Source organism: Phacochoerus africanus, chromosome 4, assembly GCF_016906955.1.
Source record: "Phacochoerus africanus isolate WHEZ1 chromosome 4, ROS_Pafr_v1, whole genome shotgun sequence".
Classification (NCBI taxonomy): Eukaryota; Metazoa; Chordata; class Mammalia; order Artiodactyla; family Suidae; genus Phacochoerus; species Phacochoerus africanus.
In genome coordinates this window covers 59,164,446-59,188,820 of record NC_062547.1, presented here as the reverse complement: position 1 = coordinate 59,188,820, position 24,375 = coordinate 59,164,446, and the positions used below count along the sequence as shown (strand labels likewise).

The 24,375-nt window shown below is 46.1% G+C and overlaps 1 protein-coding gene across 5 annotated transcripts; it reads right to left on the bottom strand.

Moving 5' to 3' along the window:
- Positions 1 to 635: 635 nt before the first annotated feature.
- Positions 636 to 21,167, bottom strand: MGAT1 (alpha-1,3-mannosyl-glycoprotein 2-beta-N-acetylglucosaminyltransferase). 5 transcript variants are annotated; one of them, XM_047776405.1, is made up of 4 exons: positions 20,672 to 20,824; positions 20,223 to 20,360; positions 19,658 to 20,090; positions 636 to 3,164 (listed from the first exon to the last, which is right to left on the bottom strand). In XM_047776405.1, exon 4 carries the CDS (start codon positions 3,037 to 3,039, stop codon positions 1,696 to 1,698), a length of 1,344 nt encoding a protein of 447 aa, XP_047632361.1. In that variant the 5' UTR covers positions 3,040 to 3,164; positions 19,658 to 20,090; positions 20,223 to 20,360; positions 20,672 to 20,824; the 3' UTR covers positions 636 to 1,695. The 5 variants fall into 5 exon arrangements, with proteins under 5 accessions (XP_047632361.1, XP_047632362.1, XP_047632363.1 ...); XM_047776406.1 differs by having other exon boundaries at positions 20,223 to 20,318; XM_047776407.1 differs by lacking the exons at positions 20,223 to 20,360; positions 20,672 to 20,824 and adding an exon at positions 21,037 to 21,167.
- Between the last annotated feature and the right edge of the window lie 3,208 nt (positions 21,168 to 24,375).

The following is a 24,375-nucleotide window of genomic DNA, read 5'->3' as shown; positions in this document are numbered from 1 at the left end:
TTCTGTCAACAGTCATCTAGCCTAGGGTTTTCAAACCCACTAATGAAGTCAAGTTGGTGGGTCACAGGCACATTTTTTTTTTTAATTAATTGAAAATAGAAATGCTCAGGAGAGTTTCAGGAAAAGTTTGCTATCTGTGTGTGGGTGTTTTGGGTGGCAGTGTTAAAAGGCATTTTCACTGGGGTCATGCTCAAGACTCCAGGAATCAGCTCTGCAATCTGGAGCACAGGGGCAGGTGCTGCAGGATGCCCAGGAAATGCTGCCTGGGTCAGCAGAGGGCACCCCACACAAGGAGGGATTACTCAGGGTCTCAGGTACAGACAGCCTTCCTCTGTTCACTGGGAGCACAAAGTCACCCAGGGCCCCACAGCCTACCTCTAGAGAAGATTAGCAGTAGGGAAATGAAGACATGGACCCTCTCCACCTCCAAGCTTGGCCTTTTTTTTCAGGCCAGGCCCCTTCTCAGCTCTCCTATGCCTTTTCCCCCACTCCCTACTCTTGTCTTCCTTCCTTCAGCTGATCCATTTCCTCTGTCCAGCCACTTCCCTTAATCCTCATTCACTTTTTTCTTTCTTCCTCCAGTCTTCAGCTCCTTTTCCACCTCTACTCCTTTTTGAGGACACACACACACACAATTTTTCAGACAATTTCAGCCTTTACTTTATTTTTGAAAATAATTCTGTAGCTTCAACTTTCTTCCATGAACGGAGGTCAGCCAAGAAACAAAAACACGTGTGTTGCTCTTGAACCCTCCATCTGCAACCTAATCTGTGCAAAGGGGAATGCTTGGGGGAGAAGGGAAGGAGGCTGGGCTGATGGGTCTTGGCTGCTCTACCTCAAACTGAGAGGGCCTCCAGAAGCCATGGGCTAAGCCAGCATGAAACGTCATCCTAGAGCAACAGGGGAAGGATTGGTTTTTAGAAAGGAAGGAATGGGGGACAGTCTGTTTCTTTGACAAGAATGAGAGTGGTGTCCCAGCACCCAAAGCTTTCCCTCACAATGGTAGATGAGTTGAGGTGAGATCTTGCTTTTCCCCTTCAGCTTTTCATCTTAGAATCATGAATTGCTAGGCTGCAGGGAAAGAAGAGCTGATAGGAGGTCAGGAATAAAGGAGAGAGGAAGAAGTGAAGCACAGACAGGAGGCAGTAAACCCTGACAACCTAACAGCTCCACCTGGACACTGATGATGAAACCCCTTTGGTTATCTCATTTTGGCCTCTTCACATGATCTAGCCCATCCCCAGGCTCCAACTGTGGGAAGGTATGTATGTGTATGGGAAGGTATCAACATACAGGAGGAGGGCTTATACTCTAGCTGGAAAAGCCAGGACAGAGAAAAGAGGCCTGGTCAAGAGAAAAGTTGCCAACCTCTCTGCAACTGTCATAGGAGGAAACCTATAACATGGAATTTTGTGGCCCGAGAAGCCAAGTCTTTCTCTACCACACAGTGGTTTCCTGCTTAATAACTGCCCCCCAACTTACCCCAGAAAGATTCCTTTGACCCCCTGGAGAACAGAATAACCCTTAACTATCATCTGTGCCCTCGAATGCCACTTGAAAACAGGAAAAAAAAAAAAAAAAAGGATACATGGACCCAAGGGTGAAACACAGAGGATGATGCAGCCCAGGGACTGCAGTCCCATCTTAGCCCCTGATACATCAAGGAGGGGGCCCAGGAGGGACACGCAGGTGCTGCTAATTCCAGCTAGGATCATAGCCATCCCAGGTCTCAGGGGGAGCCAAGTAGACACGGCGGCCCCGGAATAGGAAGCTGACGATGCCCCGGTAGCCGGCCCTGGGGACACCAGACTTGAGGTCATCCATGACTCCCAGGGCCTTGGCGAAGGCCTTGAAGCTGTCCCTGCTTGTGTACTGCACCCGCACCTCCCCCAGCTCACTCCGCTCACTGGTCCTCACTTTCTCCACCTGCAGCAGGGGAGCACCATAGACGCGTGCGAGGAAATCCCTGTCATAGGCCTCCTGCCGCAGGTATGACAAGTCCAGCTGTGTGAAGGGCACAAAGTGCTGGTTCAGCTTGATGAACTTGAGGTGCTGGTCAAAGAACTGCCCATGGCTCACACCCTTGCGGCCAAAGGTCATCGTTCTGGAGATTTCAGGCCGAACACAGGCCCGGCCCTGCCGCTGCTCAGGCCGGCGCATCCAGTCGTCCCAGAAGGCCTTGGGCCACTTGGGCTCCAGCTCGGCCCAGAGCTCAGCCAACAGCAGCCAGCCAAGGCCAGGGAAAAAGTCTGTGCGGTAGAGCAGCTCGGGCTTGCTCGAGTCCACCATCTGCTCTTTGCCATTGTCATTCCAGGCAGACACACACCAGAGTGACGGGTCAGCCCTCAGTAGCGGGTATGTGGCCTGGAAGTACTCAAAAAAGTCCGGAGCCACCTCCAGATCATCCTCCACCACCACAGCCGCTGAGAACTTGAACTTTTCAAAGACCTGGCCCAGTGCCCAGCGGTAGTGACGAGCAATCTTATAGTAACCCTGGAACTTTCGGTGGTCGGGTGGCACTACGATGTTGCTCAGGTCTGGCTGCCGGATGTGTGTGACAGCGCTGCCGTAGGAGGCAATGACCTGGGCTGTCTCCTCATGCCCACAGTCCTGGCTGACGATGATGGGGAAGTGCTCAGCTGAAGGCCGGTAATGCAGCAGCTTGTCCAGGCACCGCCTGACAGTGCTGCGGTCACAGGCGATGACCAGGATGGGGATCACAGTTGGCGCAGAGGTCACAGGCACACGTGGCGGCACGGGTGGGGCCACAGTGGGTACCCTCCACCGCTGGCTCCACCTAGCATGGTGCTCCCTGATCTGCTGCAACAGCCCCCGCTGCCGCTCCAACTCCACCTCAGCATCCTGGGCCAAGCGGATCACCTCACGGGTGAGGCTGGCGGGGTCATCATCAAGGGCACTGTCTGAGGGCAGCCTGCCGGGCGCTGGGCGCGTCCAAAAGAAGAGGAGCAGCAGGGCGTTCCAGGCCACAAAGAGGATGGCGCCCCACAGCACAAGCCCTGCAGACTGCTTCTTCAGCATCCTGGCCCCCACGGGGGAGGCAGGCAAGGGTGGGGCTCAAGGCTGCCCTCGGCTTGCCTGGCTCACACCCCTGCAGTTCTAGGGATGCTTCCTCTGGGCTCCGGGATTAGGAAGCGGCCATGCACCTGAATAGAGGAGAGAGAAAACCAACCATCATCACAAAGGCATGGTGCTGCCCTGGGGTGGAAGAATAGGGGAGGCGGGTATATAGGAACAGATGAGAAAGTTCAGGACAGGGAAGGCCAGGAGGTTAACTCCAGAACTCTATTAGAAAAGAGATGCCCATTCCCTAATCTGGAGGGCTAAGGTTAATCTGTAAGGGAGAACAAGAATAGGATAACATGCTCCTGGACATTGGGGGTGGGGTGGGGGGCGGTTGTAGAAAGTGATATTGATGGAAAAGAGAAAGCAACCCACCTCCCTCTTCCCCGCCTGACAGATTTTGTTTCCCATCTTCCACAGTTTAGGAGAGGTGGGGATAAAACCATCTGCCTCATTCCTCAAATCAAACTGCCCAAAGATTACTGATTTTAAAACTCTAATATCACACCTTAGAGTAAGCCAGCACCTTACCTAAATAAGGAGCACCAGAGGCATTTCCACGAAGGTCAGGAGCAAAGCCAAGCTGCCCAAGATCTACATGACTATTTAACATTCTGTTGGAGGGATCAGCCCATGCAACTGGACTGCAGAACACAATTAAAGGCAGAAGTAGAAGAAAAGAAGCAAAACCATCTCAATGTGCTAATACCGACACAATATGCTGGGAAAACGTGCCTATGAGAATCAGTGATAAATTCAAAAATCAGAGAATTGAGCAAGGAAGAGGGATATAAAAATTAACATGCCAAAATAAAAAGCCTTCATATCCACAAACAACTCATTAAAAAACAATGAAATGGCAAAAAGACAAAATAAAAAATAAAAAACTTAACAAGAAACATTCAAAACCTCTGTGAAACTATAATTCTTTAATTCCTGAAAGACACAAAGAAGACTTAAATATCCCTTATTCTTGGTTAGGACATCTCAACATCATCAAAAATCTAGATAAAAATACTTTTTTATGAAGCTATACAAACTGGCACTAAAGTTCACATGAAAAAATAAATAGAACATCTAGGAAAATGATGAAAATGAGCTGCGAGAAGGGACTAGCCTTATCAGATATTAATACACTACATATTACAAAGCTTCTATAATTAAAACTATGTGGTGCTGGTAGGTAAGTAAAACAGATCATCCGAAGGAATAGGATTTAAACTCCAGAAATAGACACAACCACACAAAGAAATCTAATGTATGATAAAGGTGATATTTAGAATTACTGGGGCAAAAGAAAAATGATCTTATTAATAGTGTTACAACGATTAAGAGCCATCTGGGAAAAAAGTAAGATCTGTATACAAGAATAAATTCCAAGTGGAATAGACATCTAAATATAAGAAATAAAACTATACAAGTGCTGGAAAACATGGGTCAGTTCCTCCATAACCTGGGTATAAAGAAAAGCTTTCTAAATTTGACTTAAAATACAGATATAATAATAAATAGAACACTTTTGTATAGCTAAAAACACTATAAGCCAAAGCGAAGACAAATAACCAACTGCGAGAGAATATCTGCAACATACACCACAAATAAAAAGCCAATACCCTAAGAGACAAAGAATTTTTGTAAAACTGAGAGGAAAAAAAACCAAAACTGCTTATTTAAAAGACTAATGAAACTCACAAAAAACAGAAACAAATACCTAAAATGGACCTTAGACATATGAAAAGGTGGTCCATTTCAATCATAATAAAAAAATTTTTAATTAAAACTATACAAAGAAAATTTCTCACTCACCAAACTTGGTAAAAATTCACACTTGCCCTTTTTTTTTTCTTTTGCTTTTTAGGGCCATCCCTGTGGCATATGGAAGTTCCCAGCCTAGGGGTCCAATCAGAGGTACAGCTGCCAGCCAACACCACAGCCACAGCAATGTGGATCCAAGCTGCATCTGTGACCTATGCCACAGCTCAGGACAATGCTGGATCCTCGACCCACTGAGCAAGGCCAAGGATCAAACCCTCATCCTCATGGACACTTGTTGAACTTGTTTCCATTGCACCACAATGGCAACTCCTACACTTGTCCTATTCTTATAACAATGTCAATTGAATAATAGAAGTTCTTAATTTTGATGATGTTCAATTATCAGTTTTCTTTCTTTTATAAATCATGCTTTTGGCTTTGTATCCAAGAAATTTTGCCAAAATCACAAAGATTTTTCCCTATGTTTTCTTTTTTAGGTTTTATAGTTTTCAGTTTTACATTTAGGATATGATTCATTTTGAGTCTTTTTTTGTATACAGTGTGAGATATAGTACTAATGTCCTTTTACAGTAGTTTGGCAGTTTGTTAAAATGCTAAACAGAGAGTTACCATATGACCCAGCAAGTCCACTCCTAGATATATACCCAAGGGAAATGAAAACAAATGTCCACACAAAAACCTATATGAAATGTTTAGAGCAGCTTTATTCATAACTACCAAAAAGTGGAAACAATCTAAATGCCCATCAACATAAGAACATGGATAAAATAAACTGTGGTTTACCCACAGAATGGAATAATATTCAACAATAAAAAGGAACATACTATTGATACACATAACCCATGGATGAATCTCAAAATAATTGTGCGAGATGCGAAAGAACATATACACTATGATTCTACTTACATAAATCTCCATAAAATACAAAGTCATCTACAGTGGCAGAAAGCAGATCAGTGGTTGCCTGGGGATAGGGGCAGTGAGGACATGGGGGGGAAGTATTACAAAGGGACATCAGGAAACTTTGTGGGGTGATAGTTTCATAAGTGTATACATACAACGAAACTTATCAAAATGTACACTTTAAATATATAAACTTTTCTGTATGTCATTTATACCTCAATAAAACTGTTTTTTAAGACATTATTGGGTCAAATGACAAAACTGGAATGTAGACAACAGATATATGTATCAGTGTTGACTGATAACCATATTGTAGTTATATAAAAGAATATCCCCATTCTTAGTGGATATATAAAAGGTATATCCCCATACCTTAATACACACTAAGGTAACTAGGGGTAGAAGGTCATGGTAAATGCAACTTCTCAAACGGTTCAGAACAAAAATATCATGTATATATAGAGAGAGCAAATGGAGCAAAATGTTAATAGGTAAATCTGAGTAAAGGGAATGTCAGGATGAGCGTCCTTAAACTGTTTTTATTCTTGCAACGTTTTTATAGTTTGATTATTTTCAGTAAATATATTTTCGAATAAAATTTCTTGAAGTCAAATATGGGGACACTGCTCACAACTCTGACTAGCTTCGTGCAATATGATCCCAGATGGGCACATCATTAAGGTGAACTTGGACAATCCATTTATCCTAAGGTCCTCAATCACTCAATGACATACATCACACATCTGCTGTCTGCTAGGCTCTGGGAAGGGACTGGGACAAACATCCAATAACAAAAAGGCATGGTCCCACCAACCACTTCTCTCTAGCAGACTTGAAAGGATTTACCACACCCTCCAAATCTGGGACAACTGCCATTCCTGATCACGCAACTCTCTCCCTGGCACTCCTTCTTTTGTTCTCAATACTTCACACCCAAAAGCTTCAGATGTGTGTTCTCCTGTGTTGGCTGCTCCATCCACCAGTTACCCTCTGCCTCACAGCCCATTTCTCTAATCCTAGCCAAAACCTCAGATCCTAGATCTCATCTTGGTGTTCCTGGGCTCTCGAGCAGGCAGATCCAATAATTAAAGGATAAAAAGGCTGATCCTGAAGGGTCTCTAAGGGGAATGGATTTTCTCTCCTTACTGGAAGACTCCTGCAGCCCCTGCAAGCACTACCACCCCATGTCTTCCTCCTGGAAACCATCAACCCTCACAACTCCACAGCACCAGTCTTCTCAGAAACCTCAAAGTCCATTTCTGTTTTACTGTGTCATTACATTTTCATTTTATCAGTACTCATGTGCTAAATCAGCGTTTTCTAGAAGAGAGGCACACATAGGTTTCTTCCTCACTCCCCTTCCTCAGGATATAGTCTCCTTCCCCAGGATATGGTCAATATTGGATCCCCTAATCTCCAGCGTCCTGCTTCCTGGCTAGGCAGGAAAAGTCTTTGCATAAAGGGATGGGAGGAAAAAAAATGAACTCCATCAGCTGAAGTGTTGGTTTCAGGGCTGGAGGAACAGGCCTGTCTCTGACTTATCAATGAGCGACCTCAGACCTCAGCTTGCAGAATGGTGGCAAAACTCCTCTCTACCCTTTAGATGACATATGAAAGCCTTCACTTAACTCATTAGAGTAGACATTAGAGTTAGGTGGCCCACAGGAGTTCCCATTGTGGCTCAGTGGAAATGAACCCAACTAGGATCCAAGAGGACACAGATTCAATCCCTGGCCTCTCTCAGTGGGTTAAGAATCTGGCATTGCTGTGAGCTGTGGTTTGGGTCACAGATTTGGCTTGGATCCCACGTTGCTGTAGCTGCGGTGTAGGCTGGCAGCTACAGCTCCTATTCACCCCCTAGCATGGGAATTTCCATATGCCGCACTGGTGGCCCTAAAAAAATAAAATAAAATAAATTCCTTGATTACTGTTTTATAGTTCTCGGCATATAAGTCTTTTACCTCCTTGGTCAGGTATATTCCCAGGTATTTGGTTTTTGGGGTGCAATTTTAAAAGGTATTGTATTTTTGTATTTCTTTTCTAATACTTCCTTGTTGGTATACAGAAATGCGACTGATTTCTGAATGTTAATCTTATATCCTACTACTTTGCTGAATTTGTTGATCAGTTCAAGCAGTTTTTGGGTTGAGTCCTTAGGGTTTTCTATATATAGAATCATGTAATCTGCATACAGTGACAGTTTTACCTCTTCTCTTCCAATCTGGATGCCTTTTATTTCTTTTGTTTGCCTGACTGCTGTGTTGAATAACTTCCAGTACTATGGTGAGAGTGGGCATCCTTGTCTTTTCCAGATTTTAGTGGGAAGGCTTTCAGCTTTTCTCCATTGAGTATTATATTTGGCCAATAGGCACATGAAAAAATGCTCAACATCCCTGATTATTATAGAAATGTAAATCAAAACTACCATGAGATACCACCTCATTCCAGTCAAAATGGCCATCATTACAAATAACAAGGGGGTGTGGAGAAAAGGGAACCCTCCTGCACTGTTGGTGGGAATGTAAGCTGGTACAGCCACTATGGAGAACAGTATGGACGTACCTTAGAAAACTATACATAGAACTACCATGACCCAGCAACCCCACTCTTGGGCATATATCTGGACAAAACTTTCCTTAAAAAAGACATGCACCCACATGTTCACTGCAGCTCTGTTCACAATAGCCAAGACATGGAAACAACCAAAATGTCCATCGAGAGATGACTGGATTAGGAAGGGGTGGCATTTATACATAATGGAATACTACTCAGCCATAAAAATAATGACATAATGCCATTTGCAGCAACATGGATGGAACTAGAGACTCTCATCCTGAGTGAAATAAGTCAGAAAGAGAAAGACAAATACCATGTGATATCACTTATATCTGGAATCTAATATATGGCACAAATGAACCTTTTCACAGAAAAGAAAATCATGGACATGGAGAATAGACTTGTGGTTGCTGAAGGGGAGGGGGAGGGAGTGGGATGAATTGGGAGCTTGGGGTTAATGGATGCAAACTATTGCTTTTGGAATGGATTAGCAATGAGATCCTCCTGTGTAGCACTAAGAACTATGTCTAGTCACTTATGGTGGAGCATGATAATGGGAGAAAAAAGAATGTATATATGTATGTGTAACTGGGTCACCATGCTGTACAGTAGAAAAAAAAACTGTATTGGGGAAATAACAATAAATAAATAAATAAATAAATAAAAATAAAAAAAGATTTAGGTGGCCCACACCCACAGAAGTGATGCAGAACAAGGCAATCTTCTCAGTCCCTCTGCAGATTATATTCTTAGCAAAGTCTATAAACAGAGAATGGCTGATGGCTCTCAGGAAACAGCTATCCCAGTCCTCCACTATAGCCCATAAGCCCTTGTTTTCTACCCTACAACCCTTTCCCACAAATTCTCAAACAGAACTTGCTCTTCTTGCCATAAGACAACATGACACACCTATTCCCAGGCTCTACCCCTTCTCCATACAGACTCACACACAGAGCCCCCATACCATTTCCTACTGCTTCTCCACATATTTATTCTCCAGGACAGGATCCTCCACTCTGTCTAGAAGTCAGGGGTGTGTGAATACACAAGTGCACACACTCTCCAACAGCCGGTCGTGCCTCAAGGGATGAGCAAGTCCAGAAGGCCAGCCGTTGGCCAGTGGGGCCCATGAACTCATGCAGGAAGCACTGCTCTGAATCCTAACATCAGGAGGGTATGGCAGTAACAAGGGTAAGCCAACTAACTCAGGGAAGTGTTTGGCATCACTTTGAGTTTTTTCGTTATCACTGAGACTCAATTTTCTCACCTCTAAGATGGAAACCATAATAGAATACCTCATTGGGTTGCTGTGAGGATTGTGTAAGATAATCCACATCAGGTGTTTAGAATAGTGCCTGGCATATGACAACATAAATGCTAGCCAGTCACTGGTTTGTCCCCTCTCTCACTGGCTTTCTTTGCTCCACTATAGATTCCTTCTGGGCTCCAGACACTTGAGCTGGCCTCAAGGCCTCTGCATGTGTGTGTATGCCTGGTCTGCTCTTCTCTCTCCATAACATGGTGTGTTCTGTGTCACATCTCTGCCAGGACACCTTCCCTGATGCCTTAAGACCATATAAGGTCCATGTCTCCCTCACAACCATCAGAATCAGCACAACCCTGTGCTCAACATCTGTCAATTCCCCTCAGCTACAAGCTACTCAAAGATGGGGACCTGCTCCCCCAGTTCTGCCTAGCTGCTATGCTAGGGATCCTTGATATTCAAGAGATTTCCCTGAAACCTAAAAAGTGACTTCCGAGTAGATGGCACATACAATCCCTTAATGGCAATTCCCAAGTAAAAAACAGAACTTTTCCACAGTCATTTGGCCTAACCTCATTTGAGGAAACCTGATCTAATGTGGGGCTACTTATAGTCTTTTATCCCATTCATCCATTTTGCTACAGAAATAAACATGTTGGATTATGATATGCTATTCCAACCTTACACACATCATAAATGTCCCTTTTTTAAATGCCCTTTTAATCTTAAAAAAAATCACCTTTTTCAAATCCAAAAAAAATTTAAATTCTGAAACACATCCAGCCCCCAAAATTTCAGAATTAGGAAAATGGAAGAGAAAGTTACTCATTCGCTGCTTTTATCTCATTCCAAGACCTCGAATTCTTTAACCTGAACTCTCTTTCCTTATTTGAAAAGCTCAGCTCTTCATGTAGCTTCTTAGCTGGTCTACTTATCACTAACCTTACTTCCCTCTAAGCAATCTTCCTAAGAGCAGCAGAGCATCCTTCTTAAAGTACACTCCTGGTCACAACACTAACATGCCTTAAAAACCACCAGAGGCTGCCACTGTCCCAAAACTCAAACTCATTATTATGACACACAGAGCCTTCACGACAAACTGATTCAAACATCTCTTTTCAACCTCACTTCCAACCACTAACCCTGTGAACCAGGTACCCTGGCCTCAATAGGCTATTTCCCCCAATACGTACACTTTATACCCTACTATCTTTGTTCCAGCTGGTCCCACATCCTGAAATATTATCCAAAGCCCCACCTGCAAGCACCATACATTCTTAAGAACAAGGGTCATGTGAGTCCTTTCCAGGCAGAGCCACACGTAACTCCCAGTGTACTCGCTCCACACTGTAACAGAATCTGTGGCTATACTTACCTGGCTCTCACCTTACTCCTAAAAGGGTTCTATAACCTCTAAACCTATCAAAATATGGTTCATACAGCCCGGCACATGTATGAAGTTCAAGTAGCTATATGAAGGAATGTTTGCATTATTAACTTAATTGAGGAGAAAGAAGACCAAACCAGCAGCCTAACAGTAAAATATTACATTTTCCAAAGATCACTACCACCTATCCCATTCTACATGCTCTTCTTTCAAAGTGACAATGACACTCCTCCTTCCAGAGCTGAGGGAGCTGACGTCTAAGTTCTCTCTCTTTGATGATTATGTGACAGAGGAAGTGATGATTATGTGACTTATGAGACTTGTTCATGAAAGGCAATACAGTTTAGTTTCCACTTGGTGCTCTCGAGATACCTGCTCTTAGAACCTAGCCACCAAGGCAAGAGGAGGCCCAGGCCCCATGGATAAGATACCTATAGGAATTCCAGCTGACAACTACAGCTAAGGTCCAGCTGACAGTCAGCATCAGCCACTAGACAAAGGGAGAAGACCTTCCAGGTGATTCCAGCCCCAGCTATACCTCACTGCGACTGCATGAAAGACCAGAAGTAAGAATCACATAGCTGAGACAAGAGTAAATAATTTAGTTTTTTTAAGCCACTAGGTTTTATGGTGATTAGTTATGCAGTGATAACTACCTGAAACAACGAATAAAACAGAATCTAAGTGGCACTGATAAGAAGGGCAAGTGTTCCTCTTGCCCTCTATACTCAGACCCCAAGTCCAAATTCTGAGGGCCTGCCCCTACTTATATTTCCTTCCTTATCAGGTATCTACTGCTGAATTAAAAAAAAAAAAAAAAGGTAGCTTAAAACAAGAGCAATAATTTATTCCTTCTCAGTTTCAATAGGTCAGGAATATGGAAAAGTGGGGCACATCCATGATGTCTGGGACCTCAGCTGGAAGACTCCTCTAAAGGCTTATTTTCTCACATGATTGCAGGTTGATGTTGGCAACAGCTGAGATGTTAGCTGGAGTACTGGCTGGAACACCTCCATGTGGCTTCTCCACATGCCCTATTCATTCTCTGAACACAATGGCTAAAATCCAAAAGTGAATGTCCCAAAAAAGGCACAAGTCAGGTGCAACTGTATCCTTTTCATGATCCAACCTTGGATCACTTCTGACTTACTCACAGGTCAGGGGTATCAGGAGTTGCTGCCTATACTTGAGGGAAGAGGAACACAGACCCTCACCAGCCAGTGGGGAGGAGGGTAATGTCCTACTGTAACAACTGTAGAATGGGTGTGGCCATTTGGGGAAAATACAATCTGTCACATCTTCCTTTTCTAAAATAGAGCAACAGTCCTTAACCTTGACATGAGTCCCTAATGTTCTGCTTTATTAATGACATTTGCCTGCAAGGCACAAACTCAGACTGGTTTTGTTTTGCCAGAGTATTCAAAACTCCTTCAGGGGAAGTTACACAGTTGGTCCACAACACCAAGTACAAAGATATCTGCTCTGTGGTGGGAGTTGAGGAGTGAGCCTTTTAGAGAATAAAACCCTCAGAATACCCTAGGCAGGTCCCACCAACCCCTGTGGATCTCAAGTTTCTTCCTCTGAAGAACTGCCCATGAGTTGTTTCTTTTCTAACCCTGATGCCTATGGTATTCTCCAGCCAGTTCTCTCTCTGTGGCAAAATGTTTCTTAAACAGCAAGAGAACACCAGATAGTCAACTTCCCATTGTGAACAATAATAAAGAAGTCTTATTTAGCTTTTAGGAAGTATGGAAGCTTAAAGAACATTGGCAGACCTTCTCCTCTATCTTGCTTAGTACATTAAAAGCACTGCCTAAGGAAAATCAGAAAGTATAGAACACACCATAGGTAATGGAGACCTAACTGAATTACTTTCTGGTTCATTATTAGACCTCTGTTAGACTCTTGTACCATGTATCAGGATCCATAATTTCAGAAGGATGGAAGAACTGAAAGGGAATCAAAGAAAATACACTAAATAATTCAAAGGCTTAAGGGAATAAGACCTAGGAGGGACGGGATGCAGGTTATTCATACTGGAAAAGAAAAGGCTAAAGGGAAATACGATGCTAGTGCAGCAAAGAGCATGAAGGCCTGGGAAAACAAGTAACCCCGGGCACGTTACTTGTGCCTTGGCTCCTCATTTGAACAGGGAGAAAGTTGATTTGGATCATCTCCAAGGTCTCTGGGCTCTGATGATGAAAAGGATAGTGACATTTTCTCCAATGTCTCAAACAAATTTAATCTGTCACATATGCCACTGAGCTTAGACACATTACATTACTCTCTAACCCGAGAAAAGGACAGAGAATGAGGATATAGGAGAGCTCAATGGTCTCCAGCAAGGAGGTCAGGCAGAAGTGATTCACGATTGGAGGCAAAGGTGGGGGTGGGGGGTGTAAGCATCTAAGAGAAAAGGCTATGCGGTTTATAAAGTATCATAAACGACAGAAAATAAAGTTGGACAGTATCAGCCAGTGATGTATGCAAAGTAAAGGCTAATTAAACACATCACAGGGTCAAAGGTTAACCAAGCCTTCTCCGAGGCTCAATGTTCAGTAGACCAGCCGGCCACGGCCTCTAGGCTTAGAGTTTATAAGGTGGGGGCTCTGCACGTTTCAGGGGCCCCCTAATCCATAAACATTAGCCAACAGGTAAGAAAAAGTTTCCTTGACAATGTACACATTTACACATAGAGTCAATTCTTCCTCAAGGCTGAGGAGAAAGAACCCCTGGTAACTTGTGGAAAGGATGCTGGCGTAGGGTCTGGGGAGAAGCCACCTCACTTTTCCCTCTAGCGATCGCAGCTCTACCAGGCCCCCACACCCACGTCGCCCAGCGGCTGTTTCACAACCGTCCCTCTCCCCGCGGAGCCCGTCCTCTTTCCAACAGCTGGAGGCCCGGGGATTCCGAAAGCGCAACGCAGAGTTCCACTTTCCGGCTCGGGAGGAGGCGCGCGTCCGGGACCCGGGACTGCCCGGGCCAAGTCCCTCCCGCTGGGGCTCGCAACCACTGGGGCTGTCGGGGGACACGAAGGGTTTCTCAAGCAGTGACCCGAGCCCCCGGAGCGCCCTCTCCGCTCCCGAGGGGCCTCCCTCAGTCAGATCTCGGTCGCCTTCCGGGGACAAGCCACAGAACTGAAGGCTGCTGGCCTTCCCCGGCCCCTACTCACCAACTCCTTCCAACTTCCCGGCCCCGAACTTGGCCCGCCCCGGGGCGTGGGGAGCCCGGTGCCCCGGCGCGTTCCAGGCGCTCGTGCTGCCCTGCACCTTCCGCCTGGCCGGCCCTTCCTGCAGCGCGCGGGGGCCGGACCGCCAGGCGGGCAACGTGGCCCTTCCCGGGGTTGGGCGGGGCGGAGCGGGGCGGGGCCGGCCGAGGGGCGGGGTCGGCCGCCCCTACTCGCCCCGGGCCCCTTCTTCCGTGCCCGCCTCCCTTGCCCGACCTCTCAGGACGACTCGCGGTCTGAACGCACCAAGTTTTCCGGGGTCCCCAACTTCGGGAGATGCTGTGGAGGCAGCTGTTACCATTGGGCCCTTCCCTGCTCCCAATCGCAACTAGTCAACCCAACTTGTTGATACCCGTGAACCCAACCCCACTCAACCCACTCCTGTCCAAACTTCCCCAGCCCCAGAGCCCAGGTAGGCCGAGCAGCCTACCTCAGTAGGGCGATTCCCAAAGCCAAGGGTCTGGGGGCCTGTTCCCCCAACTCCTAGCTTCCAGGTAGGAGGAGCCCGGGGCCACAGAGGGGGGCTGCAAGGGTGCAGGGAAGTGAGAACAGGAACCAGGGTGCCAAAAAGGAAGCCAGGGAGGAAACACCTGCAGCCAAAATCAAGAAAAAGCAGGCTGGAGGCTTTCGGTTTGTTTTTTTTTTTTCCTTTCTTTCTTTCAGGGTGAGGAATGAGAGCTGTTAGTTCTTAGTACACTGAAGAGAGAGAGAGAGACCTTTCCCTAAGGTAGACTCAGCAGATCTAAAAAGGAAAGGCCACAATTAGGCCTTTGGTAACCCTATGAAAGGCGATGGGGGAGGACCCTAGAAAAGCCTAGATGTCTCTATCTGAACCTAAGAAGTGAGGGTGGGGAATTAAGAACTACTGGCTACTCGTGCTGATGGCTTTCATGAGAAGGACTGAGTCCAGAGCTAGATAGTCTACCATGTGATCAGAACACACTCTTCCAGCACTGGCACCTGCCCCAATCCATTTCCCTCCTTGTGTTCCAGAGCCCAGAGAAGGCCACAACTTTGTGGTATGTGGTAACTGACTTCACTCACTAACTTATTTCTAGGTGAAAACTAGGAATTATGCAGGGTTCAAGAGAAACAAAGGCAGGGTATGTCACAATTTCCCTGCATGGGAGTGAGAAGCTAAAATGAAATTGCAGAGACCTCCACATGCTAGATACTTCCCCACACACCCTGCCCTCCTAACAGATCCACAGAGTACACACAGTCCCATTTTACAGATAAAGAGATTGAGGCTTGGGTTAAGTGCCAATTTGCTGAAGGTTACAAGACCTAATGAGGGTCATGGCCAAGTTTTAGACCCAGTTCCAGCTTCCAAAGATGGCACTCATTCCCTCTCCTCACACAGCCTTGGGTACAAATGCTCTTTGAGATAGCTGTATGTCCAATGGCAGGTACATAGTGAGACAGCAGGAAAATCCTAGCCCTGAAAGAGAAAAGAGCTGACACCTCAGTGAGGCTGGACAGTGTGTGTGTCCAAGGTCTCCAGTTTTAGCTGACCATGTGGATTGTGACAGGAGATGGGAGGCCAGGCTCACGTGCCAGCCAGCACCCCATATTTCTGTAACTCAGCACTCTAAGCTTTTCTTTTCTTTCTTTTTTTTTGGGGGGGGGGGGTCTTTTTCAGGGCAAAACCCGCAGCATATGAAGGTTCCCAGGCTAGGCTAGGGGTCAAACCGGAGCTGTAACCTCTGGCCTATACCACAGCAACACCAGATCCAAGCCACATCTGTGATCTACACCACAGCTCATGGCAACACTGGATCCTTAACCCACTGAGCAAGGCCAGGATCAAACCTGTGTCCTCACGGATACTAATCAGATTCGTTTCTGCTGAGCCACGACAGGAACTCCTAAGCTTTTCTTCATGAAACAGATATGGAAGGCCTACATATTAATACTCCATGTCAAGGCAAAAGAGAAAGCCATAAAGTTTTCTAAAAGTGTAAGAAGTTGGGAAACACTATTTGTAGATCCAAGATATCAGGATGGAAAATCACTGTCTAAGACAAAGGACACAATGCAATGGGATGCTGAAAGGTGGGGAAACCAACTAGCCCATGAGATATCAGATTCCCGCCTTGACCAATAGTCCTTCTCTATCAAAGGCTGTTCATTGGGGAACAGGACAGATGACTCTGTACCAAAACTCACATCCCATCACTATAGTCCTCTGTTTAAATTCCAAGGCTCATAGGAAAATCTAAGAGTAGAAATTCCCTGACTATAAAAGGCCTCTCCCAAAACAAAGGGCCTGGTTTGAGAATCAGGATGAACTGAATTCTTGGATGGAAGCTAGAGAAAACATTTGGTCTCAGGGGCAAGAAGCCAGGATGATGAGTGCCAAATTGACCTGGGAAAAAAGGCCCCAGCATCTTGATAGAGGATTCATGGAGAGGGGTTATGGGGGAAAGAGGGCAGAAAAAAGGAGCCAGGTACCTGAATTTGGGAAATGAAACAAGGATTAGATTACACGAAAATGGAAGAAATGGGAATATCTGGTCCCATCAACTCCTAAAAGAGTATTAGAAAGATAAGGAAGTGAAAACTGTTCCGAGAAACTATCCTCCCATAAACTATGCCCAAGATACCCCGAACCTTTTTATAATTTGGAAAGAATTATAAAATCTGTCTGAACTTAAGACAGATGTTGGCTTGAAACCATGAGTAGAAGTAAAAACAAAGTTTTAAATCAATGATGTATCTGTTTTCCCCTCCCCTCTCCTCTCAACAGTCCCACTCTCCATGGAGACCCAGAAACTCAACCTATCAATATTAAAGAAAAAAGATGAACACAATAATCACTGAGCAATGTCTGTGAAATGGAACTTTTGGTTAGCCACCTACAATTCCTTTTGGAAGAAAGAGGGTATAAATGAATCAGTTACACCACATACAAAACATTTGGCTTAAGTCTATCATTGGTCCTGGCTAAGTGGCTGGACATCCACTAAGTGCCGTACCCTGGCATACCAGCACCCCTGTAAGAAGGTGCCCCTAATGAGAAGGCCGATGGCTGTCTTGAGAGGACTGTCTCATGGAAGGGTTGGGCAGAGGACAAGACTATTTATTTCCTTCAGTGGCAACAACAGGCTAGAGGAATTCTGGCTCACTCTAGGGAGGAAATGTCTTACCAGAGAGGCTGTCTGACAGGGCACTTGAATTCCCCTCCCTGGAGGTTTGCAGCAGAATCTGGACGGCCCTTGTCAGGTCAAATACTGTAAAGCAGTACAGCAATCACAGCATCTGCCACTCCACACTCAGGCGAGCCCTTCCTATTCAGGGCTTCTGTAGCTTCCCCCAAACGTATCAAACTGGGAGAATAATTCCTGCTCTGTTCTCCTCAGAACAATGTGGTGACGAAAAACTGACACAACACACAGCCTGGACACTTCACATAATGTAAGCACTGTACAAATACAGCACAAAGTCTGTAGTACTTCAAGTGTTTCAAAGCACTCATAGGCCTCCCAGGCAGGATGAGGCTGCAGAGGCATTCTGGGACCATGCATCCCTGGGAGATCACTATGATCCTGGTGTCTAAGCAAAGACTAGTACCAGGAATTTGCTGGGCAGAGCTGGGGAGGTGACATGCCACCCTGAAATCCATACCTTCTAAGGCAGAAGCCTGGCCTCAAAGGGGCTACCCCAGGCATTAGACTAGAGAAGGAACATCTAGGGCCAGTCTGCCTGCCCAGCCCTCAGGCCACTGGGGGACTCAGGGACTCCTGTGGCAAGGAAGGAAAGAAAAAAAAAAAGAAAGAAACTAAGTCATAAATACATGATTTTCAGCTTGCAAATGACCTCTGTTATTGCTGCCAGTCTCCAGTGAATGTGACGCACAGGTGTTACACAGCTAGTGAGAGACAAAGAGATGCTAAAAGCCAAGCTTCCTACCCCTTGCCCAGGCCACCATACCCCACTGTCTATCAAAATTCCCAACATGCCTCCTTTCTGCTGTTTGTTGTCACTGAGAAAAGTAGACATCTTGGCATAGGTAAATTGGAGTTCAAGGAAGGAGCAAGCAGGAGTTAAGAAGGTAACCATGAGAGGTTCTGCCTCAAGTGGGAAGAGAACCTGTCTAAAAAGTGGCAGTCTGAAAAACACTACCTTAAAGAGCAGGAAAGAAGACCAGGATATGGCATAGGAAGGAAAGGCCCAGTGCTAAGAAATGGAGCTCCATCTCCTAATCAGACACTTGGTCCTTGAGACTTACACTGCTATCCTGAAGAAGTACACTTGCCAAGCTGACTGGAGAGCTCTGAGAATCGACAAGGTATCTGACAGAATACCTCAATTTCAGTTTTCCTTGAAGCCATGCACCTTTGCCACCATTTCATTATCTGAGATATTGTTAACAGCCACAAGATGAGAAAAAATTCAGGGCGGGCTTTTTTTTTTTTTTTGGTCTTTTTAGGGCCACACCCTGGGCATATGGAAGTTCCAAGGCTAGGGGTGGAGTTGGAGCTGCAGCTTCTGGCCTACACCAAGTCACAGTATCTTGGGATCCCAGCTGTGTCTGCGACCTATACCACAGCTCATGGCAACGCCTGATCTTTAACCCACTGAGTGATGCCAGGAATCGAACCTGCCTCCTCATGGATGCTAGTTGGGCTCGTTACTGCTGAACCACAACAGGAATTCCTAAAGCAGACTTTTAATTAAGGACAAACAAGGCTTTTGCCAGAGCATTAATTCAATAAAGGAACAGAACCCTTAATACAGAGTTTTTATCTATGTAACAACTATACAATCATATCAAGCAATGGCAATGTTATGGTTTTATATGTACATGACCCTGGATACTTCTCAAGTCTGTATTTCATTTGTTCCTTGTTAACAACCTGTGAAGGACTTGAAAAGTTAATTATCCCCATTTTGTAAGTAAAAAGAACATGGCAGAGCTAGAGCACAAATCCTGATTCTCAAACCTGTGTTCTGTTCCTCTGCTCTTTCCATGAGATTTCACTGCCTTCACTTGATTATAGTGGAAGGGAGACAATTTAGGAAGTTATCTAGATCATCTCCTACCTGCCCCCATCAAGATAGTGTATTCAGTTAGCTCCCCAAAACACAGCAGCCTACTTTATCCTGGGTAATCCATTCCAGAGTTGTACTTAGCCCAAAGTGATTTGGAATCCTATTATCTCAATGTTGAAAAGGCCCCTACAGGTAATATAATCCAACCTCCCTTCAGAGGCCTAAATTCTTTTCATGTTTTCCTTGGCCTAACCTCACAACTGTCATTGCTCACAATCCCTTGCTAGGTACTCCTCCTGCCTAGGTAAGGAGAGACTGTGAATAAGCCTGCAACCCATGAGAGTCAAGGAGAGGTGAAGTCTCCTTGTTTGGCCATCGGGGTATGACAGCATCCCAAGACTTACTCTATCCCACACTTATTGCACAGGTGCAGCAAGATATCAAGTGGAAAATGAGACAGGAACCTTACCTTTCTTCTCTTCTCTCAGCTGCTCCTCTGGAGATCATCAAACTCCCATCCAGTACTCCATTTCCAAAACTGGGAATCCCAAGTCAGGTACACCAAACAAAGTGCAGCTTCTCTCCTCATAGCCAGGTCCAAAGTCCATGGCTGAGTGGACTCTGAGGGGGAGGAGTCTGGGGGGGAAGGGGTATGTCCAGGCCCCTCCCCCCCCACTGCAGGCTTCAGCGTCCCTCCCAAAGGTCTGCTACATCCTTTCATTCAGCTGGTTTATTAAGCCCAGAGTCTGGTGACAAGCAGATCCCAGGTACTATCCCATCTCTTGTTCAGGGAGGGGAAGTCATCCACTGTGAGCACTGGCCAGTCCGTCTTCTGCTCAGGCTCATGAGATGAAACAGGCCTTAGAACCCGCATGGCCCAGGAAGCTGATTTCTGTATCAACCTGCAGAATATGTAAACATCATGACACTCTCTAATATATCCAAAAGGATTCCTAAGACTCCCTACCTAAATTAAATTCCTTTATTCTATCATCAAAAACCCTTCCTTAAACACTCCGCAAGGTTATACCTACCTCACTTACATTTTGCAGCCCCAAACTCAGTCACCTCGTAAATATATATACATGTTTAAGGCTCAGGATAAAGGAGAGACAGCACACATTCCCACTCTAGAAAAGCAACCAAAAGAACTGCTGTGTGGAGACTGTCTTCTAAGAAAAGACAGAAAAGAACATCCTCCAGTTTTCATCTTGTTAGTGCCAGACACTAATCGCCCTACATCTCTCAAGCTTCTTAGGGTGTAGAGTGTTTAGTCGGCCAGTTCTCCCGGTATGAACTAAATCCATTCCAGACCTAGACGCTGGCACCTTCTAAAAACATTCTTTGCTCCCTTCCCTGCATCCTCACCTCCACCCCCAACTACCAAAACTGTGCAAGTAATGTAATACCCAATCTCCGTCAAACTCCTTCCCGGGGCCATTCCTGGGAGCACTCTCTAGAAATGTTGAGGCCCAAGTCCTACCAGCAATAGCCCCAGTGATGTCCCAATTTTTCAATCCGGTAGCCCAGCCCGGCTGCCCCCTCCGTTCTAAGTTTATTCCTAAACACACACAGACACAGACACAGACACAGACACACAGACACACACACACACACACACACACACACGCACGCACGCGCGCGCGCCCTTGCTTCCTGTAGGGGCGTGGCGTCCACAAGAACGCCCCCCACCCAGCCAAGAATTTAACTCCTCCCACCCTTCTCCTCAGAACCCCGTGCTCGGTGTTCACAGGGAAAGGGGGGTGACAACGCGACCCTCTCTAGACTCTGACCACCTATTCCTCCGCCGCCCAGACGACCCTCGCCTTATCTACGCTGAGGTGTTACCTGAATCTCGCTCCCCCTGCCCCCAACTTCAGAGGGGAACTGAGGCCTCCCCCCAGGTCCAAATCCAGGCCCCAGGTTGGGTCCTCACCGCCGGCCCAGGCCCCACCCCCTCGACCCCCGGCGGCCGGGCCCTCCCCTTGCGCTCCTTTCCCCCTCCCACCACCCACCACAGCCACTTCCGCCCGTCCTCCGGAAGTGAGCCTGTTGTAACCGCCACCTCCCGTAATCCCGCCTTACACCCCCCCGCCCATCACCACCGCCACCAAGGGAACATGAGATGTGGGTCTGCAGGACTTGAGGTTGCTCTGCAGCCACTAGTCACAAGACTGGAGACGTGGTGTAGGCAGGACGGGGTATGGGTGAGAACGGAGTTGGGGACGAGAGTAACTGCTGTGCAAGAAGGGGCGGGCAAAGTGTGTAGCAGAGAACAGGAGCTCGCGTCACGTCGAGACGCGCGGGAAGAAGAGCGCATGCGTCACGACGTCTCGGTCGGGGTGGCGAGCGTTGGTGCTTGGACTGCCGGGCTGGCGGGACTTGGGCGGGGAGCGGGCGGGGAGCGGGGGCGAGGAGCGCGGAGGTGGGGGCGGAGCCTGCAAGGGGCAGTTTCGCTTTGGCCTCTGGTTTTACGGTCGCCAAGCAACGGTGAGCTTGTTCCGGGTTCTTGAAAAAGCCTGGGCTGCGACCCCTCTCCGGATGTCGGTCCAGGTGAGAAGCAAATCCGGAAGCCCCAAGCCCTGTGTTCACCATTCCAGTGTTGAGGGCTCTGTAGCAGTACTAGAGGAAAGCTGTTTTATTTTGTTCATCGCTTACTTTTTCTCACTGCATCTCTCACGGAGTCAGGACCTTCCTTGGGTCTGAAAAGAGAAAGAAAAGAGTGAGACTACTCACAAAGTAAGTCCCCCCGATCCCCGCGCCCCCAGACACCTAGTTCTCCATTGTGCACGCACTGTGCAGAACACTTTGCAAGTATTAGTACCCATAGGTCAGGACCACGGTTACCACTCCCTGAGCAACAGAGAACTCTGCCCGAGGTTACGTGGCTGTAAAGTGATAAGAGGCTGGACTCGAATTTCCCAGTCAGTAAGTTAACCTACACTGCCACTATTGCGAGCCACCTGAGACCAGTCTCCTCTTAAAGAAACCTTTCACACCTTCAAACATTGGACTTACAAGTTCCAAACTTGCCTTGTTGCTTTTTTCTAAGTACATCGGTCTGACTTGCTCTTGATTTCAAGCTGAATGTAAGAGGAGCTAGTACTAATTTTTGTTCATATGTCATCCGTTTAATGGCAGGCTCTAGAATTTTGCCAGGACTATGGACATATGTGCAGCCTTTGTTTTTTCTCATTATTTAAAACCGGAACCTAGATTCCAGCCTTCTGGCATATATTCTGTGGTTTTGTGACTTATGAGAAGAAATATATGTGGTTGGTCTTTGTCTAGTTTCTGACACCAAGCTTCTAAAATCTTTGGAATTTCACAAGTGACAAGAGCACAAGTTAGATCTTTGGTTCTGATACTTGGTGTCTGACACTCTGTTCCTGACAGAGAGCCCCAGAAACCCTTGAAATTTCCTAGGAGATAGGAGTGTCATTTGTTCCAAGGAAGCAACTTTGGGTGGGCTCCTGGACAGCTTCTGGATGGGAGATGGTCGTTGGAAAGACCAAGACACAATAAGAAGCTTGGAATTTTTAGTGCCCCCCCCACACATTCTCTTGAGGTGAGAGAAGGGTTGAAATGGAGTTAATGATAAGTCATGCCTAAGTGATGAAGCATGCATTAAAATCCCCGTAGCAGGGGGTTCAGAGAGCTTCCAGCTTGGTGAACACATCCATATCCCAGAAGGGTGCCATACCCCAACTCCAGGAGGACAAAAGCTCCTGTGCTCAGGACCCTCCCAGCCCTTGACCTCCCTATCTCATCTGACATTCATTTGTATCCTTTAATAAACTAATAAACATAAGTAAGTGTTTCCCTGAGATCTGTGAGCTGCTCTAGCAGGGAATCAAATCCAAGGGGAAGGATATCATGGGAACCTCCAAGTAGAACAGAAACTGTGAGTAACTTGGGGACCTACTACTTGCATTTGGTGTCTGAAGCAGAGTCAGTCTCATGGTACCTGGCCCCTAACCTGTGGGATCTGATGCTATCTTCAGGTTATGTCAGAACTGAGTTAAATTGTAGGACAACCAACTGGTGTCACAGAGCACTGCTTGGTGAACACCTCCATACATTTGGTGTCAGAAGTGAAGTGTTCTGTATGAGTAGTAAAGAAGACACACAGGATAAAAGACTGGGTTTTTCTAGTACATAAATGGATCTGACTTGCTCTTGACTTCAGGCTGAATCCAAGAGGAGCTACTATTAATTTTAAGAGTTTATATGTCATGCATGTAATGATATGTTCTAGAATCTTGCCAGTGCTGTGGATGGATTTGTAGCCTCTGATTTTCCCCCTTTTTCAAAACTGTCTTCTGGAATATCTTCTCTCCACATGAGTTCTCTAGATTACTAGCAGTGACCAATTTACATGTTTTCAGTACTGGGAAAGTAAATAGTTGCTAGGTCAGGAATCGTGAAATGACTTTTCTATTTGGAAAGATGTCATAGTATTAGAAACAGTCTTAAAACAAAATTTATATTGCTGATACACTCAAATAATACAGATCCACAAGTAAGTTCCTGATCTTTGCACAACCCCAGACTTACTCCAACCAGCTGTCTTTCTCATCAATAATGACTCCATTTCATTTACTCAGTCCAGAATGCCAAGAGCCATCCTCATCCTCCTCTCTCACATTCTGTACCCTATCTGGAAGTCCTGTTGGCTATATCTTCAAACTATGTCTAGGGTTCAACACCTCAGTATTCTCACAACCACCTTCATTTCACACCTAAACAATGAGGTTCCTCTGCTCTTCCTTGCCTCCTCCAGTAGCTTAATCTTCACATTGCAGCCAGAGGGATCCTGGTATTACTCTGCCTAAAGCCCCACAGGGCTCCCCAGTTCACTTAGAATAAAAAGCCAAAGTCCTTACAGTAGCCTATAGAGCCAACACCAACTAGCCTGCTTACCCCTAACTTGCTCTCCCTTTCCTTACTCTGTGTCAGCCACACTACCATCATTGCTATTCCTTGAACCCATCTCAGGGCCTTTGCACTAGCTGTTCTCTCTGCTTGTAAAGCTCTTCGCATATTTTCGTTACTCTTTCAAACCTTTTCTCAAATGTCACCTTCTCAGTGAGACCTTCCCTGACCAACCTATTTAAACCCTGTGCATTTGCCCACAGCATTACCAGTCTCCCTTACCCTGCTCCATTTGTTTGGTAGCATTTGTTT